The 24,578-nt window shown below is 37.1% G+C and overlaps 1 protein-coding gene and 2 long non-coding RNA genes across 3 annotated transcripts; 2 read left to right on the forward strand and 1 right to left on the reverse strand.

Annotated features, from left to right (window-relative positions):
• Nucleotides 1-5,217: 5,217 nt before the first annotated feature.
• Nucleotides 5,218-16,338, reverse strand: LOC122652609. Its single transcript, XR_006331620.1, has 3 exons — nucleotides 16,231-16,338; nucleotides 5,318-5,322; nucleotides 5,218-5,228 (listed from the first exon to the last, which is right to left on the reverse strand). It is a non-coding gene; the product is annotated as an uncharacterized LOC122652609 (long non-coding RNA).
• Nucleotides 16,339-18,370: 2,032 nt separating this feature from the next.
• Nucleotides 18,371-18,889, forward strand: LOC122652814. Its single transcript, XR_006331652.1, has 2 exons — nucleotides 18,371-18,436; nucleotides 18,634-18,889. It is a non-coding gene; the product is annotated as an uncharacterized LOC122652814 (long non-coding RNA).
• A 630-nt stretch (nucleotides 18,890-19,519) lies between these two features.
• Nucleotides 19,520-20,488, forward strand: LOC122650411 (probable protein phosphatase 2C 38). The gene is made up of 3 exons (XM_043843829.1): nucleotides 19,520-19,597; nucleotides 19,849-20,094; nucleotides 20,198-20,488. Exons 1-3 carry the CDS (start codon nucleotides 19,520-19,522, stop codon nucleotides 20,486-20,488), a joined length of 615 nt encoding a protein of 204 aa, XP_043699764.1.
• Nucleotides 20,489-24,578: the final 4,090 nt, after the last annotated feature.

Raw genomic sequence — 24,578 nt, forward strand, 5'->3', positions numbered from 1 at the left:
AGAAGTTACTCAAAAAGACTGAACCATACTCATGAGAGACATCAAATAGGGAAATTCACCAGATCGAAAATAAAAATAGCAGAACATTTACGAAAAATATTTAAACACTACACACATGAACTAAATGGACCGCGATCAAGGACCTGAAAAACAGAGGTTTCATATTATCCATGCAGATACACAGAGAGGAAGAGAAAAGAACTATAAAAGACTAAATCTATGAGATAATAACCTCACAAAAAAATTCTGATTGCCCAAACAACAAAAGATTAAGAGTAAAATGCAATCAGAAATCGCATGCCAAAACAGATGAACAGATTAGATTAAAAAAACTGGTAACTAACAAGAAATATAAAAAACTAGCAGAAGTACATGGTGGATGAAGCAGGAAATTTCCGATCTAAATCATTTAAAAAAAATATGTTAGATTCCTTATCAATAAAACGAAGACCGATTAGATCTGTCTCAAACATCAACCAAATAAAACAAATAAAAAAAAAACATTCAACCATCAAAACTGAAAAGAGCTAGATTCGGAACCAAGTTAGCTCTATGAACAAAAAATACACAGACCTTCGACTAACAACCATCAAAACTGAAAAGAGCTAGATTCGCAACCAAGGTAGCTCAATGAACGAAAAAACAACACTAAAAGCTTCGCCTAACGATCAAATAATCTTGAAACAGAGCATGGAAACAAAGAAACTATAAATTAAACGCACCAGATAAGAACGGCATAAACACAAACACCGATTACCAATTATCTATCAATGAAACGACATCAAGAAATACAGACTAACCTTGAATCTCTTCTCAGATTAGCCTCTCGTAAAGACAGAATGCCAAGAAGCAGAAGAGCTAGGGTTTTGAGAATACTACGGCCTTCCTCTCATTCTCTCACTCTTTATAGTGGAGAGAAGCGTGAGGACTTAGGGTTTCCACCTAGATTCCACTATTTTCGCTTTCTTATTTGACGTAAATACCCTTCTAATAAATTTAAATGACAACTACAGTCCACCTAAAACACTGCCCGTGTTTCCATGTTTCATGCCAAGTCAATTGCCAGCATCCGTCACCGCCACACATCGACGAGTCCAAACATAGAAAATGACTCAAAGGTTGTTTCTCGGTTCGGTCCAATTAACCGGTTTAGTTCGAAATCGATTCAATATATGAAAAAGTTAAAATTCAGAACCAAATCGTTAATTAAACAGTTTCAATATCTTAAATAGAAATTATTTAATAAATTATTCTGCTTAAATAGTTTTAAACGGATCCAATTAAATAATTACTCTGGTTTCAATTACGGTTTTATTGTCAATTCGAATTCCAATTTTGGGTCTAATTTTGAACCATAATGCCTTTAAATTCCAGCTATAACTTAAGAAATAAAAATAAATTAATTTATAAAGTATAAATCGACTAAAAACAATAGAAAACGTATATAATGCCAGGATTAACAGTTTTTTTAATCAGTTTAATATGTCTAATTAGTTCGGTTCAGGGGGAAAAAAATTTGGTTATCGGTTCGAAGCCAAACATCATCCTTAATAAACTATTTTACTTTATTTTTAAAAACAAAATCTAATTTATCGCATTGGTCAATTATTTATTTTAAATTAGAAAAAATATATTTATAGAAATAGAACTTGGGAGTGAAACGGAAACCGTTAGGATGAGAAGATGATCTTCGAACGGTCCCACCTTATGATGGTAACCAAAAAGGTGGTGGGATCCAACGCAGCTGCCATCACAAAAGACTCTACTCGGGGTCTTACCTTTAAAGCTTTTTTTTTTTTAATATAAAGACTTTAAAGCTATTCTTGGAGAACAAGAAATCAAATTACTTGTTAATATCACCGTATGATACACATCAAACGGTTGACAATGGTCAAGTAATGGTTATCGTTTACTGGGCAAAACATTTTTTCTCTTAAATATAAGAAATTTAATTATAAATTATTAAAATAAAAAAACATTTGGGAAAATTCTTTATCCAAAAGCCAATGGGAGCATACCCACAAACATCAATAGAGACAGGATTTTCTCCTTTCATGAAAGTGGGGTGATCATTTTACCCTATCCTATGTTTGAGGGTAGTAGCCATGGTCCCGGAGAAAGTATAATTTCTAAGACATTTATTTGTATGGAAAAATCATAGTATTGAATCGGCCTATTTGGATAAGAAAATTTAAAGATTGATCCTGATTTAGGGTTTAGGGTTTAGGGTTCAGGGATCCCTTTGTTTGTGCCAATTTTTACTGATTACTAATCTATGTTGATGGCTTCGTTTGATTGTAAGGGTAATGTAAAATTTCATTTTTATTTCTCAGAGAAATAATATTGGTTGTTTGGGAAATATAATTTACATGAAAAGTAAATTTCACATGTAAGGTAACGTTCACCTTATTATTTCCCGGCCAGAATGTAAAGTAAAATCAAAACCCGAGAGACTCAACCTCGCACATTGCTTAGTTCTCTTCTATGCTCGAAGCATGGGTGACATGTCATTTACCCTAATAACAATGATGGTGCGCCCAACTTAATAAATCTCCACTTATTGGTAGATGTAACAATGGTTTGGGAAGAAAAATAATTTTTTTTTTTTTGGGTAGAATGAAGAAAAATAAAATCACTTGCAGAGAAAAGTGACTGGTCAAATTGGGAGAAACTGTTTGCACCAGCGATTTCCAGTACGGGGGTTTCAAAAGATATTCTCCTTCAGCTGGAACTATGTAGAAGTTTTCTTGGCCGTTCATATTGGAGGTGCAGATTCGAAGTGTTCCTTAATGGTCAACAATTCAATTTATTGTGCCTCTGCTTGTTTTTGCCTAGGCTGAGAAGCTTTGTATTCTATAGCTGGGGGTTCCATCTCTTCTTTGTTACATTAATTTCACTTCATTTTCTTTACAACTAAATAACTCAAAATGGAAAAAATTCCCTTCACTTCCCCTCCCTTTCCCACTCCCTTTGCAAATCAAACAGAACCGATGGATTCTAAATCCTAATTCCAAGTTGGAAGAAAGTTTCTTGTCTAGAAGCGTGGCTCCTGTGCCTAGACCTTAATTAGCAAAAAACAGTTGTTAAAACGGTGTTATCGTTTTTATCCATTTTATACACGTATTCTCGTTTGTTTCTTAAACCTATGGTAAAAAATGGCAACTCGCCCCCCTACTTCATTTAAAATGTGTTTCTGTTTTTGTTTTTCACCTTTTTTTTATATCGAATTGCTTATCACCCGCACTAACTCGCTTCACTAACCATATCCATCTCAACCAAACTCCAACTTGATTTTTTCATCGATGTAAAAATGACTTGAAGGGCTACATCTCTCATGATATCACCTTCACCTCAATGTCAACACATACACCCTGAAATTGAACTACAAACCGATGCATCTACTGAAAAGGGTTTCTAAAACGATGGCTCTCAAGTCCAACTGAACATGCATCACTCAATGAGTGTGTTGACTGTGTTGACCACAATGAGCAACACCATAGCCAAACCACGTTGCTCAACAAGAATTGAACATTATAGTGTATGAATTGGGTTTATATAAGATGACAAGTCTTGGAACATACAAAGAATTGTAGAATATATATGGATTAATTATGAGTATTAAAGTTGTTTTGAACATTAGAAGCAGGTATTCAAGTAAAAATTCATAAATTTATATGAAAATAATGTCATTTTGTTACTTTTGAAATGTAGACGTTTAAAACCTATATCGTCTATTTTCTGCTTTTTACTGCTCTATTTTTTGTTTGTTTTATTTAAATGTCTGTCTACAAAATTTATTTATTTTTTTCCATTTTTTGTCGTTCTCACTTGTAGTAACTATGTCTGTTTACAAATTATTATTTTTTCTGTTTTTTGTCGTTATCGCTTTTAGTAACTATGGCCTAGACATACATCCATTACAAATTGGTCACCCTTTTTTTTTTTGGTAGAAATTACAAATTGATCACCCTGCCCCTCATGAAAGGTGGAAATTTCGCCCTTGTTGATTGTTATGCATGTGCTCCTATTGGCTTCCCATTGGCGTAAGGGCCACACTCCCAAATATAAAACTCTATCCCTTGAGAGTTTTTAACCCCTGGTAAAATGGTTCACCAGGAAGAGGACATTGGCACTCTCTTGAGTTATCTCCTTCTCACATGAAATGAACTATTTGCCCTTATATACGAAAACAATTTCATCGATTCTCATTGGTATATTCCTTTGTACCATTTGTCAATATACCCTCTTAGTATTTCAAATTTGATAAGTTTGACTCTTAAATAGGCAAACAATCATTGTCTGGCACCTGCACTAGCGTGGGGTCAATAAGAGCTCGAGCAGGAACATTTGACTGAATGAGATTTTTTAGTTCATTTTGGGGGAGGGGGAGAGTGGGAATTTCGTGTGGTCTTATGTTTGAGCACAAGAACCACTCGACCGGTTAGCGTTCTTTTTCCCATTAAATATAGTAAAATGTAATACTTATATGGGTCAACGTTCTCTATGGGAGGCAGGAAGCATGGTCCCTGACCGCACACATGGGCTAATGAGAGCACATGCATTAGCATCATAGGAGGCAGATTTCCGCCTTTCATGGGGCGGAGGATCATTTTTCCCCACTATTTGTGGGCTGGGTGGTACACTCTCCCATCGAGAGCTTTTATCCTAATTGCCAGCAAATAAGTAGGGGGTTGGAAATCAAATTGCAAAGCGAGGTTAGTTGGTGGGGGGAAATGATTGAATTCCTACTAAATCCGGTGTCATGTAAACCCCTGAATGACCAAAGGCCTAAAAGAGTCAAACTAAGGAGGGATACTCCGATTGATGACCTCTTCAACGATACATCTCAATCATTTGTTTTGTGCTACATAGAAGTACTTCGATCGATCGGGATCTAATTTTATAAATTGCTTCCTTGGGTCTCTAGAGTATGCATGCACATTGACTAATGGGAGAGCATGCGCAACCATTGCATTGGGCGGGATTTCCGCCTTTCCACCAAGGCAAGCAGTACTTTTGGAGTATTTCTGTGCCTAGGCGTAGGAGCCATGCGGCGGTCAAGTACCGTTCTTTTCCCCCATTGTTTCTGTTTTTTCGGTAAGGATGATTTTACCCATTGTTTAAAAGCAGTTTCAAAATTAGGATTATACAGATAATTATTAAAACAAAATTAGTTTAGATTTCTTTTCATCTAAAAAAACATAAAATTTTATTTTAGATTTCTATTACTTTTATTTTCTTTACAATAATGTTGATTCCATGCTGGGGAAGAAAATCACGGATTTTTTCAGAAACGGCACAAAAAATCATGTAATACGTATGCTGGAATTCTGTTAAGTGTATTGATTCCATGTTATATTATGTAGTGTGATGAATACATCTTAAGGAATATATGTTCTGTTAAATGTATTGATTCCAGATTATACTATGTACTGTGATAAATACATATTAAAGAATTTATGTTCTAATAAGTGTATTGATCCCATGTTAATATCATGTAATATACATGTGTAATATACTATGTATGGTTACTGAAACGGGATATTGTGGAGGGTATGACCCACCGCTATTTACACATACTACATGATATGTGTTTGCTGAAATGGGGTTCTATGGAGGGTATTTGCCTGCTTTTAATACCATATATTATGTTGTACGTACATGCTGAATTGGGGTACTGTGGAGGGTATTACCTACTATTATTACTATATATTGTATCGCATATACTATCTACAAGCTGCTGGGATTTCTTTCAACCATAGTTATCAAGGTGGCAAGGCGACCATGCCGTTGGAGAGGGTCCAAAAAGAAAGGCAACACCAACAAGGCAGAAAGACGCCCAAGGCGACCAAGGAGCTTGGATGCCTTGATAACCATGCTTTCAACTAATTGTCTCATCGGGTTCTTGAAGATTACCACAACAAGATCATCGTTGCTTCAACAGGTAACAAATTTGTGGGTTTTTTATTTGTTACTTCAACCAAGGAAATTGTTCCCTCATTTGAGTTCCCATTGTTCTCTTGATTCTCTTATATGATTTCTTGTTTATTGGAAGGTTTTCTGTTTGATATTGCCTGGGATTTATAACTATTATGGTTTTAGCCTATCACCTCCTAAGGTTAATGTTAATACAAGGAAGATGAATCCAGAATTTCTTTCTTTGCTGGACAAAGGGATCCATTCCTATTCCTTGATTGGTTGGATTCTCGACAGAGGCACAAAAGCTTAGGTTTGTCTACTTCTAGTTGGCTGCTTATGCTAAACAATGATGGAAATCCCATGAAGAGAGGCTAAGAGTAAGAAAACGTGAACCTAGGACTTGGGAAGAGATGAAGCATGAGTTGAAGAACAAGTACCAACCAGAATTCATGCGAAGAAAACTCTCCCTTCAACAAGATTACCACCATAAGGTACTTACACTTAAAGAGAGCTTGAAGCAACTAAAAGACCCAAGGGCCTCTTTTAAGTAAGCGTTTAAAGCCACATTTGGTTCCCACCGCCCTCCACCTCCAACGGATGCTACCGTGGCAATCGTTGAAGTTTTGAAGATGGAAGAGAACAATAGAAGAAACCCCAATCAAAGAACCAGAACATGAAGTTGAGGATAATGTTGAAGATACTCTGGATGATAACAATGACATTTATGAGATTAATGTTGAAGTTCCATAAATTTTGTCGTCAAGGAAGAGTCAGTCCTTGATGTTTCAAATGTCGAGGTTTACATTGAAGAATTTGAAGCAAGTAAGGTTGAGGTAATGGAAAATGTGGAATTTGGTACTACAGTTGACGAGGTGGTTGAAGAAATCATTGAGTAGACTGTGAGCGACAAAGAAGAATTTAAAGAGTTAGAGTTTGAAGCAAAGAAGGTTGAAGACACAATTGTAGAATACCCCATGGACATGACTGCTGATTTTGAAGTCGAGCACATAGAGTTTGTCATGCCACTAGAGTTTTTTTGAAGAGAAAGTACCATGCCTTGAAGACTACATTCCTAACATCCACGAGCTGCCTGAGTACTGTTATGGTTTGAAGATAGATGTTCACCACACAAAGTTGATTCCTCCATTTTGCAAAATTCGAGGTTGAATTTTTTTCAAGTAGGGGAAAATTGATGTAGACAAGTCTTTTAGAGGGCTTATTTTAGTGGAGACAAGCCTTGGGTTGGGTTATATATGATGTTGAGCTTTTGATCCCATGGGTTTACTTTATAATTAGTCAATTTAATAATTCTAAAATATGGGTAGAGTGTAGGAAAATGGTATTTATTTTAATAGTTTTGTTAGAGTCCTATTTTGAGTCTGTTTCCTATATTATTTCACTTCCATAGTCAATTTAGGATACTTAATTAGTTAAGGACTGAGTTAGGCCTTTCTTTTTTAGTGTTTGAGTCTATTTTTGAGTCTTCTATGTAAGTTTGTAAGGAAGGCCAGCAGTGTACACGAATTTGAATGAATAGAAAAGTTGTTTATGCAATGTTGAAATCTTGAGATAGGATAGGTGAGAGGCCTAGGGTGAGATGCCCATTCCATTCCTCCATCCCCTACCATCGGTTCTTGAATCCAAACCCTAATTTTGTTAAAATCGTACTCAAGAGTGTTACAACCTGCTGGGATTTCTTTCAACTGATTGTCACATCGATTGCTTGAAGATTACTACATCAAGATCATTGTTGCTTCAACAGGTTACAAATTTGTGGGTTTTTTATTTGTTATCTCAACCAAGGAAATTGTTCCCTCATTTGAGTTCTCATTGTTCTCATTGTTCTCTTGGTTCCCTCATATGATTTCTTGTTTATTGGAGGTGTTGTTTTTTGTTTGATCCTGACTGGGATTAGACCAATTCTGATTCCAGTCTTACATAACCATGCCTATGAGATTTCGCCAACAACGATCTCAAAAATTAAGATAGTTATGATTTATATATAACAAAAAAAAAAACACATTTGTACTACTAGTAGCTGTAGTGCTCATGTTTTCCTGCTTGTCTGAGCTCCATAAGCCGTGAAACTCATTTAGATAATGAATAAATAAAGGGAAGTAATTGAAAATCAATTTATTGTCTCAAATAGCAGTTGGAGCATGCATTTTGTATAGTCCTACTAAGCTTTTGCTCTTATATAATAATCAAGGTGTAATTCTGTCCCTTTTTCCCCCCCCCCCCCCCCTTGATTTGATACATATCTTTTTGTTATTCACTTGAACTCCATGTGTAAACATGTACTCGATCAATTAAGTTGTTTTTGTTTCAAAATCTTAATATTGGAGTGAGCCTATAGAAGAAACAGCATATGTAGCTGTCTTGTACTGGGTTTTTCTGTTGAAGAAACTGAAAACCACCTTTTGCCCCTATCCAAGAGAGAGAAAGCATCCTTGTCTATCAACTTGACCAAAATACTTTACCAAGCTGGACTAGTTGTAGGATGTATATGACATTGCCGGAGAGGGATATGGGAAGATACTATTTATTGTTGATTCCATTAAGATATTTAAAAAACAGAAACTAAAATATGTTTGGATGATCGTCCAGAACTGAAGAAGAAATGGAGAATAACTCTTGAAAGCACATTCTGGATCTTCTGGATCAACAGGTCAAAATTTGGTTCATATAATGAACATAGAATAGGTAACCAATTCATCCAAAATTTCTTTGTATACAATTTGGTGTATTTGTAACATTTGTTTTTCTCAAAAGTAAACACCTGCGTGATCTGTGCACTTCTGGGTGCCCATAGTGTAAGCAGTATATTTCTAACATTTGTTTAAGCTGTCTGATTGACCTTACACTTTTATTCAGCCATCTCAAGGTGAAGCTCGGAATTGGCTGGTACTAACTTCCTTGATGGTGAAGGTGAGAAGGGATCTTGGCATGATTTTAAGGGTTTTTAGGGATTTCTTGATATTGTAACATAACATTTAGTTGGGATAAGGCTGGGTTGTTGTTGTTGCTTGATATTGTAACACGACGTTTGTGCCACTTGCTTATAGGGTTACAATATCATTTTCTTGGGGAAACTTGAAACCATCTGATTATCTTCGTCCATGTCCTTTTTTTTGTTTGCTGTAGACTAGACTTTTTCATGCATCATCCAATACCCGTCGCTTCACTTAGGTAGTGGTAATTCTTGTTGGTTGCCATCGTTTCACCTAAAAGCTCGTGCAGGCCAAGATCCCATTGTCCTTGCACGTGGAGTTCATACGGCATTTCCTTCCTTCTCTGATACCATGTAGTTCGAATTGTTAGGAAAGGGCAATGTGAATGTATTCATCAACACTGTTGATGTTTTATGTGTTTGAAAGAGTTTGACAAATAAAAGCTGGATTCATGTAGTCTATCTCATATAAGTTGGGACAAGGTTTAATTGGATTGAAGCTTTTCTTCTGAGGGTCTTTTTCAACATCACTTAGTTTCTTTTCTTCTCAATACAATTGTCCAGCTTTATGAGTACAGAGATCAGACACTTCATCTCCAACCCATCCAGTGTCCAAACCAGGACTTTAGATGTTGATAGTAATTAATCAGCATTGGAAATTGGCCATAGGACAATTGAGATCAATTTACTGAAATTTACTTTTGAACGCATCTTTATGAATAATCTGCCGGGAAAAAGAAAAAGAAAAGACCCACTAGTTATTTGTCAAATAAAAAAAAGAACAAAATGATTTTCTTTCTATAAACAATCTCAACGAACGAAACATAATTGATATTAAGGCTACGTTTGGTAAATGTCTGAACGGCATTTAGAATTATTTTTCCGTTCTTTGAAAACACAAAAACATGAATTTACGTTTCGCTTGACGGTTCGGAATCTTTCCGTCAAAGAACGTAAAGAACAAGAACGACAAGTCGCGTCATTATCGAGCAAAAGCCCGCGACTCTTAAGGAAAGCTATCCTTGGGGAAAAAACGAAGGGGAAGAGGAGGAGAGGAGGCGACCGAAAACCTGCAACTCCACTAGGGCTTCAAGCTATGAACAACCTCTCTCGCATCTCTCTCTCTCTCTCTCTCTCTCTCTCTCTCTCTCGGTCGTCTGTATTTTGTGAAGTTTTTTTTATGGTTTTGAAAAGGTATGGATTTTAGGGATTCTTGAGCAAAATTGATTTTCCTTGCATGGACTTTAGGGATTTTACTGTTGCTAGATCGATCTGTAGTTTAGCTTGTGTTGGATTTTTATTTGGATTTTAATATCCTGAATCAGCCTCTCACCGTCTTCTCCTTCTACCCTCACTCACTCTTGCTCTCTTTGCTCTTTGTGAGGGTTTTAGGGTTGTGGAAACCTAAGGTATTGAATTGGAGGAGATCGTCTCATCGTCGTTGTGCAAGCATTGCCTACCTGTTTGCTGCAAAAGCATTCTTCATCGCTACATAGTGGAAGAGGAGCTTAGTTTCAAGGTAATTGTTTTCTCCTTTCCATTGGTTGGGAAGTTTTAAAGTACCCTACAACAATATGAGGATTAGAGAACTAAATTTAATTTTTGCACTGTATTTCCAGTAAATCCTATTCAATCCTCTGTTATGAATCTTCCATCAATTCCCTTTCTCTACTTTATAATTCACTATCCATTGGACTTCGCTTCACAAGGTAAAAATGAAACTTCCTTAATCGGTTCTCCTTTCTTTGTGTAGAGTTGAATTAAGTTAATACTTTCACATACGAGAGATTCAGGACTCCAGAAGAAACGCTATAATGTTTCAAGAAAAGTGAAAACTGAAGTGAGAGGGTTTCTTGATAAGTTGGTTGGGCAATCAGGCAGTTTGTTGCAGAAATGCCAGTGATTAATCCCAGAACATTTATAGATGGTAGAGAACCAATTCTGATTTTCCTTCATGAAAATTAATTTAATTCTTCAATTTTCATGTGCAATCCTTCCATGGATCTTTAATTCTGATTTCCCAGAACATTTGTATCCTAGATTGGGAAGTGCTTGTTAGTGTGAACCTCCTCCAGTGAAGAAACCCTTGCTACTTCTTGCTCAAACTCTATGGAATGCCTGTCTGAGAGTGTATGGCTGTATTGGCTATTGTTCTTGTTATAATTATTCCCTTTTTATTTAACTTTTAGAGTACCTAAATGCTGTTTTAAAGCCAATATTCAACAGAAAAACTTTTGCCTGGACAAGAGGAACTGTTTCCCTGCTTCCAAAACTAAATGCATCTTATTTTCTTTGTGGAAGAAAAATTTAGGAAAGAGGATGCACTTGGTCTCTGGACCTAAAAACTGAAGGCAATGCTGTACCTGAATTTGTGCTTTTAGTATAATTTCTTGTCTGTTAACATTTATATTTTTTCAAACTGCAATTTTTATGCTGATTTTCCTTGCATATTCTGATCACTGTTCAAATTAGGTGGATTTTGGTTGATGCTTGTATCATCCATTGAGTGAGTGGAACTTTTATGAGTGGTTTTGTCATCAGTGGTAGTCCTTGTGATGCTTATGGGAATGAGTTATGGATCTTGAAACTTTGCTTTCTTTTGCGAACACTAGATGCCATGGAAAAGAAGGTTCTTGGCATCATTGAGTGTCATCAAGATGAGGTAGGTGTGTGTGTGTGTGTTTTTTGGGATTTGGGTTGTGGTTGTCAAAGAGATTTTATTTTGGATTGTTCAAAATTCAAACTTCAGTCGGTGGTGATATTTCTACTCATTAATTAGCCATATATCCAGACCACTTAAATGAATGGTTTAGTAACAAAGGGACATTCATCTGTTGAGTGCTTCTTTCCCTGGTTCATCTTAGCTGCTGAAATACCCTTTTGTCTCCACTGATTGAATACTATTTGATGAGTCTTTAGCTCAAATTGGTAGAGCACTTGAAACATAAGCATGTTCCAAGGGGATGGTGGTTCGAATCCACCAAAGCCCTTTTTATTCAAATGTTCATAACATAGTCAGTTATGACATTGATCCACACAATAACCCAATTTTTAATGGTATTTTTGAAATTTGATATGTTTTTATAATTACTTATGCTAGGGTGGTAGGAGAGAAAATGATTTTACAAGTATTTTTGGGTATAATTTAGAAGGAAATGGTATTAGTGTAATTAATATCAAATAGAGAAGAACAGATTATACCAAACACCATTTTCATTCTGAACGGCATTCTTGAGATTGTTACCAAACAGTCATTTTCGGTCTCAGAACGTCGTTCCAGACCAAATACGTCAAAGAACGTTTCTAGTCAAGAACGGGCATTCTTTGTTCAGACATTTACCAAACGTAGCTTAATAATCTCATTACAGTTAGCCTGTCTTCGAACCCACATTGGGAGACTCAATTTCTGAGGATGAGTTAGTGCTTCAGATTTTTCAATGATGTTTTATTCTACATTTTATCTCTTGAAAACAAACATTCGAAAAATTTTCAACATGTAACATGTTTCCATTTTGTGTAAACTTTACATCGAAACAAATTGAGCAGTAGAAATGTTCTTACATACGCAAATCATAACAAACAATAGTGGGTCTAAACATGGTGGTTTTACCCTTAGAATCTAAATTAATGAGAGAGAGTTCTCTATGGGAGAGTGTGGCCGTTGTGTGCGTTGGGTCAATGTCACATGCAAAAGCATTAATAAGATGGGTATTTCCACCTTTCATGGGGCTGAGGCGGTCATAGAGGGGATCCCCCATAGAGTTCTTTTTCTCACAAGTAATTTGGTGGAAGCTAAGATTTACAATTACTTGTTACCTAATTTTGATTGGGTCAATCAATTTTCCCTATATTTTGAATGCTAGGTGGTCTTAAACAACCCTAGATGAGCTATTACTATCCTGGGCTAAATGCATGGCCTGATTGTTACAATCTAGATGGGTTTTTTTGCACCGTGTGGTTGGTTAGATAAGACTGGAATGTGGTCTAGTTTCATTGCTCATATGTTAAGTTGCAGTCTAACAGTTGGTCAGTGGCAATACAGAAAATCTATGACTACCAGGTGAATGCAGAGGAGTATTCAGGTGTACTTGAATTGATATGCAAGTCCACTGTTACTTTATACAAACCATGTGACACCCCATCCTGTGCTCCTATTGGTTTGGCATGGGAGGTTTGATTTTACAGTGGCAATGTGTCACTCTATCCACATATGAAATGACCTTGTTGCTCTCCTATGTATGATATTGGTTTTATCGCACCTCATTGGTGTGCCCCTTGTACCGCTTGCTCAAAGAACCCTCTCCCATTTTTATATTAGGACAAGGAGTGGAAACACAGCACATTGAAAAAGAAGATAAATATGGATAAAGAGCACTAGCTTAGCCTATGCTGCTTGCTCAAATAGATTTTTTGCCTTCTGTAAAAGTATCTCTAAACTGCAAGTGGCATGGTTTTAAATATCGGTATCAGTATCTCTCTCAGTTGATACTAATACCAATATGAATCGGTCAACATCTGATGATTCTGCCTTCATTTATCTTTAAAAAATTGGTATTTGAACAATTTTGCCCATATCATAGCTTGTTATATCGATATGGTATCAGCCAAGTATACCGATTGGCGAATACAATACCACATATCTTTATGCAGATATGGTATCAATCAAATATACCAATAGGCAGATACAATTAAGGGTCTCAAATTAAAATTGGAACAAAAAACCGAAACTTGAACCGGACCGAATAAAATTCAGATAGATATGAGTATTAGATTTCACAACTGATTCAATTCTTAGTTCGGTTCCAGATCAATCACAGGGACCGAATTCCAAAACCAAAACCGAACCGAATTTGGATTTGTAGTATATTATAGTATGTTATTTATATTATAGTATATTAACACATTATAATACATACATGTTATAGTATATATTACTAATGTTTTTTTGATGGAATTAACACATTATAATACTTATATGTTATAATTTGTAGTATATTATAGTATGTTATTTATTATAATACTAATATATTATAGTATATTAACATATTATAATACTTATATATTATAGTATATATTACTAATGTTAGTATTAGATTTTAAAATATTATTATACTATACTATATAATATTATAGTATATGGATTGACTAGAATAATCATAACCGAATCGTGTAAGAACCTAATTTTGGAATCAAATAAGACGGAAATCGAATCGAAACTGAACAAGTTCGGTTTGGTTATCAAATTTTAGAACCGATTTAGTTCTCGATACTGTTCCAGATAACAATAACACCAAACTGAAATCGAACCAAATAACCGAAATCGAACCGATTGACCCCCTTAGACACAATCCTGATATTTGAAACCATGAGCCAGTAGAGGCCTTGCCATTAGATCCAGTAAACTTGTCCAATACGAACCGATACATTCAATATCAATCCAAATATCATTTCGGTTTTTGAGATGGTTGATACCCGATCCGATACACTGTACTAAAATCATGTCTTAGGTTTTTTTTTTTTTGGTTTGGGTAAAGCAAAACCATGTCCTAGTCACACATACGCTGTTATGTGCAATAGTCCCACATTGGTCCCATAAGGGATTGGATGTGGGCATATATGATATTGGGTTCCCTCCCCTTGTAGACCGGTTTATGAGGGTGAGTTCTTCCAATCGTATCAATTGGTGCTTTCATTGACCCGTCCTTGGCGGTTGGCTACTTGGGAGGGGCGACCTGGTGCCAGAGTGGGAGCCACTAGGAAAGGGCTACCTGCGGTCGGGAAAGGGTCCTGGAGCAGAGTGGAGCCGCCTAGAAAGGGCTACCTGATCCGGAGTGGGCCGACGAGGACGTCGGCCGTTAAAGGGTGGGGTAATGTTATGTGCAATAGTCCCACATTGGTCCCATAAGGGATGGGATGTGGACATATATGATATTGGGTTTCCTCCCCTTGTAGACCGGTTTATGAGGGTGAATTCTTCCAATTGTATCACACGCACACATACACTCTCTCTCTTTTTATTTATTTTTAGGGAAATAGTTTTTTATACGGTAGTGTGGTCTACGCTAGCACTCCTATGAGTGATGAGCCTATCTTTCTCCTCCTTAAAACAAGGTGGTAGAGATGTCTTTTCACATGGGGGAGGAGGGAGATAGACTCATGAGAGTGCTGGCGTAGGGTACACTCCCAGACAGAAATCTTTTTTCCTTATTTTTATTTTTTAAATACAGTCTTTTTTGACTCACTGTTCTCCCTCATTGATCGGTGGATTCTTCTTACCGCCAGCTCACAGAAACTTTTCCTTTCTATCAACTCAGATTTTCACACTAGGGTTTTAGAGGGGGAAGACTGGAAGAGGAAGAGTGTGGCTTCTTTCTTTACGAAATCCCACATGAGCGAGAAATTAAAGTTCCGCCGCCGCAGGGGAAGTGAGAGAAAACACCACTTGCAAGTTAGGGCATCTAAAATGACATGCCAAGGAATATGCATCATTCGATATAAATCAACGGCTGAGATTCAATTTATTTTGACCATTGGATCCAGAAATCCGACGGCTTATAGAGAAACCCTAAACGCATCTGGGTTTAATCGATCTTTAAGTTTTGATTTTCCATTTCTGCTCCAAAGCATTGCAGATCATCCCTAAACAATATGCAGCACTCACTCAACTGGTAGCCTGAAACTGATATAAAATCATCAGCATGCTCCGTATTAATTTTCCAGATCTCTCCCTTTGATCAGATTAGCTGATTAGGTACTCCTATGGTGTGCCCAACGAAAACGATGAAAGAATAGTGCTGTATGTAATTTGGGGTTTTACCTATTGTGGAAAGTTTACCTTGTGGTAACGGTAATTTCATCATTATAAAAGAATGGGTTAATTTCACGGACACCCCTATAAGTATATAATATATCACAAACATATCAAACCTTGTCAAATTATCAACCTTCCCCCTGACGTTAAGCACCGTTAGCACCTAAAGTTGAAATGTCCATTTAGAACCCATTGTTCCTGGTGCAATTGGGTCTTTCTTCCCTATTGCTTTCTTGGTTGCCTTTATTTGTCCAACAATCCCAACTCTTCGTCCGGTCACGGTATTGCCTGTATCTTCTATCCACATAAGCAACAGAATTTGAAGGAAGAAAACATACAGTATTATAGTGAGATTCCATGAAAAGAAAAATAATAGAAACTTCAGAAAATTAATGAAATGCTCAAATTGTCGTGACGTGAGCATTAATGTGAAGGCCCGCAGTCGCTCAATTAGTTCAAGAATCAAGTCTTGAGACCCAATCAATCAACCACCTAAGTAAAAGTAGGGTCAAGTTTCCAACTTTCCACAGAGATGAATAGAACATCTAACAGAGAAATTGGGAGTAAAAATAAGATGAAAAGGAATCAAATAGAATACCTCTTCAAGCATGGAAATCAATTTAGCTTTTCGTTTCTACAATTCAAGAAGGCCTGGGGTGTAAAGCGATTGCCTGCAAGAACTATTTTCGTCTTCCCATTGATTGGTTTTCTAGGGCTTCAGCTTTAGTTGATCTGTCTGTTATATTCTGAAATTACGGAACTCATTCAAGAGCTCCTGAGCAGGAACCAAGTACTTTAAATTCTTGAGCTCGAAGTGATGAGTATGTGTTTGATGAAGATCATTTGCAACAACTTTTCCCAAATACCCTTCTTCCGGCATATACTGATGTTGATGACTCGTCATTTCTCTGAGCTCAAACGACTGTAATCCAATATTAGAAGGCATGTTTGAACTGAGAGAAAGAGATAATCTTTGACTCAACCACTCGTTTCCTTCACTGGGTAACACAAAAAGCTCCTTTTCCCTGTTCTTGATTCTTCCGCCTTCAGACCAAGGAAGACGATGAAGAGAGTGTTTTGGGGTTTTACCCTTAAGGGCATTATGGAAAGTTCACCCTGTGATATGGGTAATTTCACTATTATGAAAGAATTAACATTGATTTAATGGCACACACGTAACGGAGTGGACTAAGTTGAAATAAAAACATAAAGTAAGGGTAGTCTGTGATATTTTTTTAAAGTTTGGTGTATCCACGATATATTGTATATTTACAGGGGGTGTCCGTGAAATTAACCCTTAACAGCGACTTAACTTCATAGATCTAAAGACTGAATTGAAATAAAATAATAAAGTAAGAGGTGTCTGTGATATTTTGCACAAAGCTTGGGGCATCCGTGATATATTATATGCTTACAGGAGGTCTCCGTGAAATTTTCCCTTCTGAGACCAAACTAATGATAGACCAATAAGGGGCCGTTAAACGATGAATCAAATCGATTGAACCGACAACTATTAATTTGGTTTTTGTAATCTAAACACCTATCAATTCAGTTTGGGTTGGACGCAGTTATGGGTTTTAAAATCAAAATCGGAGTTGATTCAGTCCCAATTAATTATGATCTGGATCGGATCGGATCAATATCGATTGGAATCGGTCCCCAAAAACCATAGAACCGGCCTAGATCTGAATCCAATCCCAAAAAACTTAGATTCGATCACAAGGTAGGGGTGTGCGCACGGCGCACCCCGTTTTTAAATGAGAGACTTTTAGAATTGAATATTGATTTGAAGAGGACAGGTCAGGCCCAAGCCCGATCGATTGGATGATGGTTTGTACAAAAAGATGCTAAATATCTTTTTTATTTTTTATTTTTTTTATTTTTTGTTTTTATGGAGACAGGAGGGGTATCCGACTTTAAGCCGACTAAATCCCCCCTGGGCTGGTACATGACCCCCGCGCCACGCACGAACCGGGAGCTTCTGGGCCCTAGTGACCCTCAGGCTGGTGGCCCCAAGAAATTATGCAGTGGCGAAGGTTTGATAAATATCTTATTTTTATATATTTAAGTTTTGAATATCTCCATACAATGCACCCACCTATACATGTACCTTACCTGTACGTGTATAAGACTCTGGGACACCTAAAGTATTTGTACATATATAGGAACGCCTGTATACATACAATACCTTTTGGAACCTGCCTCTATGTATACTATAAATACAGAGGTATTGGTAGGAGCAAACTCAACTTCTCTTGTACCTGTTTACTGCAACTTAAGGAGAGTTACTATCCCGTATTCTGTTACCCCTGCAACAGTATACATTCCTTCTTGTCTCTTTTAATCAGAGAGTGTTCCTTCTCTGTTTCTGTTCGTCTTCTCTGTATCTATCAAGAGCAGTGTTGAGTATAACTTTCAGACCCCTTCTGTAATTACTTTAGGAGTGTCGCCTTAAGTAATTAGTGGATCGTTTCATCTTAGAGGTATCGTTGCAAGCAACCTGGTCTGCACTATTAAGGGGCGATTAAAGACCTTAAGGAGAGTATCATTTCGATATGACTCGATCCAATCTCTGTTTCTTTTACATATAAATTGCCAGTTACAAGTATATGTGTTTGGTTATATACATTTACATTGATATACTGTTGCTTATTTATTTCATTCAGCCTGTGGTACTTATATAACATAATTGCAATTATGCTAGAGATAACCAGCCATTTTATTGCTTGCACTAGTGGAAACAAGGAATCATAGAGGTGCTCAAAGTTGCCTTTCAAGCTTCTTTTTTTTTTTTTTTTTTTTTTGGGTATTGGCCTTTCAAGCTGTTTGGTGGTTCTGGATGGAAGAAGACTTTGAGGAGACAAGGTTATGTTAAACCAATCCTGAGGCCAAATCCTGAGTAACAGAGCGTCCATTCTATTGCTTGCACTAGTGGAACCAAGGAATCATAGAGGTGCTCAAAGTTGCCTTTCAAGCTGTTTGGTGGTTCTGGATGGAAGAAGACTTTGAGGAGACAAGGTTATGTTAAACCAATCCTGAGGCCAAATCCTGAGTAACAGAGCGTTTTGGATAGAAAAGTCAATGAAATGTGGATGAAAAGACCAGCAGATTTGTTCCTTATGACTTTGATGGATATGGGAAGTTATATCTCCTAATCTGCCACAATGTCACCTCAATATACTAATAGATATAAGAAGTCATCTGTTTACTGGATACTGTTTATGAAGGGATCTATACTCTTTCTTTCATCTTATAAATGATGACCTTTTCAAAGATTAATTTACCAAGTGGAGGACCATAACATTCACATGTGGCTGACATACCCTACCTATCCAACAGTGAAATTGGCCAGATAAGCCCTCTTAAAGAAATCCTACTAGGTTTCTAGGTTACAGGCATCAGTAGTCAGTCATGGTTGATCACAAACCACTAGCTGAGACAATAGGTCCTCATCATCTTCGGTTCTAACATAAGGTTATGGGTAAATGATTTTGTTGATATACCCTGTATTATTATTGAAGGGGAAAACTGATTTATATGTTCTGCTTATATTTTATGGGGTGTAAATCCTTACAAATTATATTTGGGTTATTTCTTAATGAAGGGATATGGAATGGAAGGAGTCTTCTATGGAGTCTTTGATGGGCATGGAAGGAACGGCCACATAGTAAGCAAATTAGTGAGAAATCGCTTGTCATTGCTTGTTCTAGCCCAAAAGAGTGCTCTCTAACACTAATGCCATTAATGAGCATGATTATGAAGATGGAGAAGAGGGAGAAGTGGTGTCAACTAAGATGTTGCATCAGTGACAAGAGGCTTGTATTAGTGCTTTCAAGGTTATGGACAAGGAGCTTAAGCTTCAGGAGAACTTAGACTTCTCATTCAGTGGTACCACTGCAGTAGCTATCGTACAACAGGTGAAGTCTTCACATATATAAGTTTGTACACTTAATCCTGATAATCAACTTAAAACAGGGTGAAGATCTTATTATTGCTAATCTGGGAGACTCAAGAGCTGTTTTGGGAACCATTATTGAAAAAGATTGATGTGCCTAGCTTACCCGGTAAGAAACCTTTTTGACATTAATCTCTACATGTGTTAATGCAACTCAAATGGAGTTTTACGATTCCTAAAATTGCCTATTTTTCAGATTCAAAATGTGTTTAGCTACAATATGTATATGCAGGGGAGACTGAAAGAATAAAGAAGAGCAATGGTCGTGCATTTGCAATGAAGGATGAACCACATGTACAAAGTGTGTGGCTCCCCAATGATTATCATCTCTCAGGCCTCGCAATGGCACGGGCATTTGGCGACTTCAAGCTTAAAGATTATGGACTTATCGCCGTCCCTGACATCTCATACCATCACCTAACTGTCAATGATCAGTTTCTTGATCTTGCAAATGATGGGGTAAGATAACATGTTTTTCACCATTAATCCTCTGGAAGGTTAAGTGATTTAACTCTCCCTTGGTTGGAGATTGATTCATATGAGTTAGCTTGTGTTAATGCAGGTATGGGATGTGCTTAGTAACAAGCAAGTTGCATCAATTCTGTGGATGGCAGACAAGGAAGAGGAAGCGGCAAAAACAATTGTTAATGCAGCTGTTGCTGCATGGGCCAAAAGATTTCCTACCTCAAAGGTGGATGATTGCACTGTCTTGTGCTGCTTTTTGCAGGAGAGGAAACAACAACACAGCCTCTTATTACCGAAGGAAGATAGACCACAGGCCACAGGTGCAAAAATGCCTATTGAATCTGCAAACCAAAAATTTCATGTCTATGAAAAGTCAGCTGCCAAATGACTCACTTAGTTCAAACCAGGAAAAAGATCCAGCATAAAGCTCGTTTACACATCGTATACCAAACAAAACCATTTGTACCATACAGTTGGTCTTCCATTTAGATGTAAATTATGACTTCATTTCTATTCTGTTTACAGAGTTTAGTTTCATACAAGTCATTACAATACTGTGAACATATTATACGGTAAGGTCTTCGTTGGAGCCTACAAAATCCTCAACTAAAACAACTTCCTCAGTAGCCATCATATGCATGATCCAACTAATCAAAGAAAAATTATATCGCAAGTTCATGGCCTACTTTTATCTTCATCATCAATATAACACTACAAATTGGGAATACCCAATACACATCCAACAAATATAACAAGCATGTCAAGACCAATCAGGGGTGGGGGGCGAATATCAAATTACAATTTCAAATCAAGGTTAGTGCCTAGATTATCTCATAAGGTCAAAATGATAGTTTCTGTATTTTTAATCAGTTTGGTTCATCTTAGCCAGTGTTGAAAAAGAATATTCAACTTTAGATACAAAGACAGACAAATATCGTGCTAAACTACTTAAACATTTCAGTGACTTGAAATTATATAAACTGACACAATCTTATTCATACCATCTTCAATATGCAATGCACAATTCCTGGCTTCAAATTTAATTTGTACTTCATGGTGAACTATGGAGTTGGTTGAAGCAAGACAAAACAAAGGAACACCTTAGACCCTAATCAATAGAATCATTCCTAATATCTAGCTTAAAATGCACATCAAGATCTTCAATTCAGTACATAACCTGGGAAATTAAATCACTAACCACATTGAACTGACCTGAAGGTACTAAATCACTTGGCAATGTTACTATTAAATTCGAAATAAAAACACCATGTTTAAGAAATGAAGATAACTCATCAATATCAAATAAGAAACACACTGTCAAGGAGTCAATCTACATATACAACAAATATCATACCGAGCATAACAAGATAACATATCAATCTTTGAGGAAAGCCGAAACGCTTACAAAATCATTACTTGGTGAATAGAGAAAAAAAGACTTACCAGCCAGGCAACCTTTCTGCCCTTTGATTTCTCCATCATTGTCACAGACCCACTTCAAGATACTCCTCCAAGGATACCTGGATCCAAACATCACTTCAGTCCATACTATCCATCTCATCATCAAACCGAACGACTAACTGTAAACAATAAGAATTAGGGGGAAAGGCGATGCAAAACCCCATTTAATCGAAATCTTATTAATTGACTGATCTAACTAACGAAATGTATGAGTCGAAAACCTATGTTTCAAAGTAGCTGCAGAGAAGGTGAGAGACTACCTCTTTTCCACTACAATGGGGAAAATAACAGAGGAAAGCTAGGTTCGCAGCAAATACGGGTCATGCCTTCAAACTCTTCTGGTTGCCGTCTCCGGTGGCGTGTGGGAGAGATTCGCCTGAAGTTGCAGAGGCGTCGGATTTGTTGAAGAAGTTGCAGAGGCAAGTGAGGGTGCTCTTGCTCCGGCGTATAGTAAGTTCGCGTATAATATCGGAACGTTTAACTCAAAAAAAACTTATTTTACCGTATATTTCCGTATATGTGGTAAAATACTTGTTTTTTAAGTGCACCCGTATTATACACGTATTAAATACAAATTAAACACATTTAATACTCTTTAATTTAAGTTTAGTTTTGTTTAAAAAAAAACTCAAAGAAGAAAAAACGCAAAACAAAACTCTCGCATAATACGATTTTGGTCTTCTTCTCTTTGAACCCCAGCCGTCGATTGCCCCCATTCTATTCATCTTTTTCATCTCTGTTGGCCGATTAATTGCCGATTTTCATAGGCAAATGAACTTCCATTGGTGATGTTAGTTCATCTTAGAGATGAGTTCATTGATGTGAGCTCATCTTAGATATGAGTTCTAGAACACAATATGTCTTATTTTTCTTATGTCGGATGAGATACTTTTATTTGATATTTTGATTTGTTAAATGATAATCTTATGAGATGTAATGGGGGATATTATATTATATTTATTTTAGTTGTGAGATTTCTTTACCAAAAAAAAATAAAAATCATTGTCTATATGCTATTATTTTGTTTATTAGGTGGTGCATGTCTATTACATAGTGAATATATGCTTGTATTTTTGCTTATAGAGCGATCATATTAAACATGTATCAAGTTATTGACGTATGCGTTTTATTACACCGGATTTTTGAAAAATATTATTGCCGTGTAATCCGTTTAATAATCGAACGTATTCGTCCCCGTTCAATTGCCGTTTCGAACTTACTAACTAAGGGTATGTGAGGGTGATTTTGCGTCGGTCAGATCTGATGCGAGAGGTTCTCTGTGTGAAAGAACCAAAGAGGAGAGGGAAAATCCAGGGAAATTAGGGTTGTGATTAATGTCGGCGAGCGATCGAGTGCGAAGCACCTTAGCGTGAGAGAGGAAATAGAACTGTGGGAAAGAGGCATAAAGGAGAGAGAACTCCGGCAACAAGAGATATAGAGAACGTGAAGTAACTCGGTTCGTGTGAAAATTGGAGGAGTGTAGATAGGAGGGAGGAGAGAGAAAATGAGAATTAGGGTTTTTAACAAATGCCCCTTGAAAATTTCCATTTGTCTAAATGCACCCCTACAACTTTTCTAATTGCAAACTCCCCTCTACTTTCAAAACAATGTAGCATTTTGGTTCAGTCCATTAATTTGAGACGTTAGACGTTAGTTTCAGGGAATCTAACGATCAAAATGCCTTTATGATAAAAACCCACCAAAATTATAAATTAAAATGACCAAATTGCTCTCATCTTCGCCAAGTGGTTGAGGGTTTGAAACTGAAAATCAAACCCTAAACCATTTGGGGAAGATGAACCCCAAAATCAAACCTCCAAAACCTAAAATCAAAATTGACCATCTTGTGATCTTAATGTCCAAGTATGCAATCCCTCGTCCCTGAATCTCCTTGTTAGTATTGTTATTTCCCTACTTTGTAATCCTTCTACGGCTATGGGCTCCTCATGAACCACAATTTTCTGGAATATCTCTGCCTGTAAAGTAGATCATGTATAACATCACTCCTTGAAACCTATGAAATCTGTGTCTTAGCCACTTTCAGAGCAACCATCACCAGTGGACTGGCAAGCCGCTTAAGATTCCCCCTCTTGTAACATAGGTTCTTTAAAACAAATGTTCTCTGCAATCATTGTTGACTTTTGGTCTTTCACTGCATGAATATTAGAATCATATGCTGGAGACTTGACTAACTTTGCAGAATTCCACATCAACTGAAGAGGGAAGATTAACGAGTTGTTTTGAAGTACTTATACCGGCTTGAAACTTGGTGAAAAGGAGAGGGAAGAAGCCCTTGTATTTGAAACCCATGTACACCTTTCTCTTTACTTTGGTAACTCGAATTTGGTCCAACCTTTTCCTTATTTGCTTTCCTGATTACTGATCTGGGAACAGTGGGTGGGACCAGAACTTCCACATGTGAATTCATATCAGGTGTATTAACAACATGTTTTAGAGTTGCATCTTCTAGTCTCAAGAGCTGCAACCACTTCTCGTTTAAAAAGATAATGATTTTCAGTTTTGGGATTTGGTCATGGTTACTACATCTCTGCAAACGATCTCAGTAACAAATTCCTTCATCCCTTGTCCTGATTCATGGGAAACTTTCTTCACTGCAACTTCAATTTTGGAGGTGATAAACCATAAATACTTGGGGCCAACCCCGACCCGCCACGCGGCACAGCATGAAGAGAGGACAACTCGGACATGGCTACATCAAGACTCCTCCCCTGGACCCAAGAGGAAGAGACCCAATCACTCAAGGACCAAGGTCATCACCCAAGTTGGCAACGGCATCACCACCCAGATTTACCTCATCCTATTGGCAAAGGGATCTTATCCCAAAGGAAATGAACCCCATCTATGCACCACCCTCAAGGATATTATCCAACACGCGAGGGAAGCACATGTCCATCTACTAGGGAACACCTTCCGTATTCGGACTCTACCTCCCAAGAGGAGGTGATCTACTACGTGATGGACTCTACTACCAAAGAGATTGTCACCAACTACTTAGC

The sequence above is a fragment of the Telopea speciosissima genome, chromosome 2 (assembly GCF_018873765.1).
Source record: "Telopea speciosissima isolate NSW1024214 ecotype Mountain lineage chromosome 2, Tspe_v1, whole genome shotgun sequence".
Classification (NCBI taxonomy): Eukaryota; Viridiplantae; Streptophyta; class Magnoliopsida; order Proteales; family Proteaceae; genus Telopea; species Telopea speciosissima.

Excerpts from the sequence above, each read along its gene's own strand:
- LOC122650411 (XM_043843829.1), top strand. The coding sequence starts at position 19,520 with ATGGACAAGGAGCTTAAGCTTCAGGAGAACTTAGACTTCTCATTCAGT. Across the intron at positions 19,598-19,848 it reads CAGTAGCTATCGTACAACAG|CTACAATATGTATATGCAGG; the intron begins GTGAAGTCTTCA and ends AAATGTGTTTAG. Across the intron at positions 20,095-20,197 it reads TTGATCTTGCAAATGATGGG|GTATGGGATGTGCTTAGTAA; the intron begins GTAAGATAACAT and ends GTGTTAATGCAG.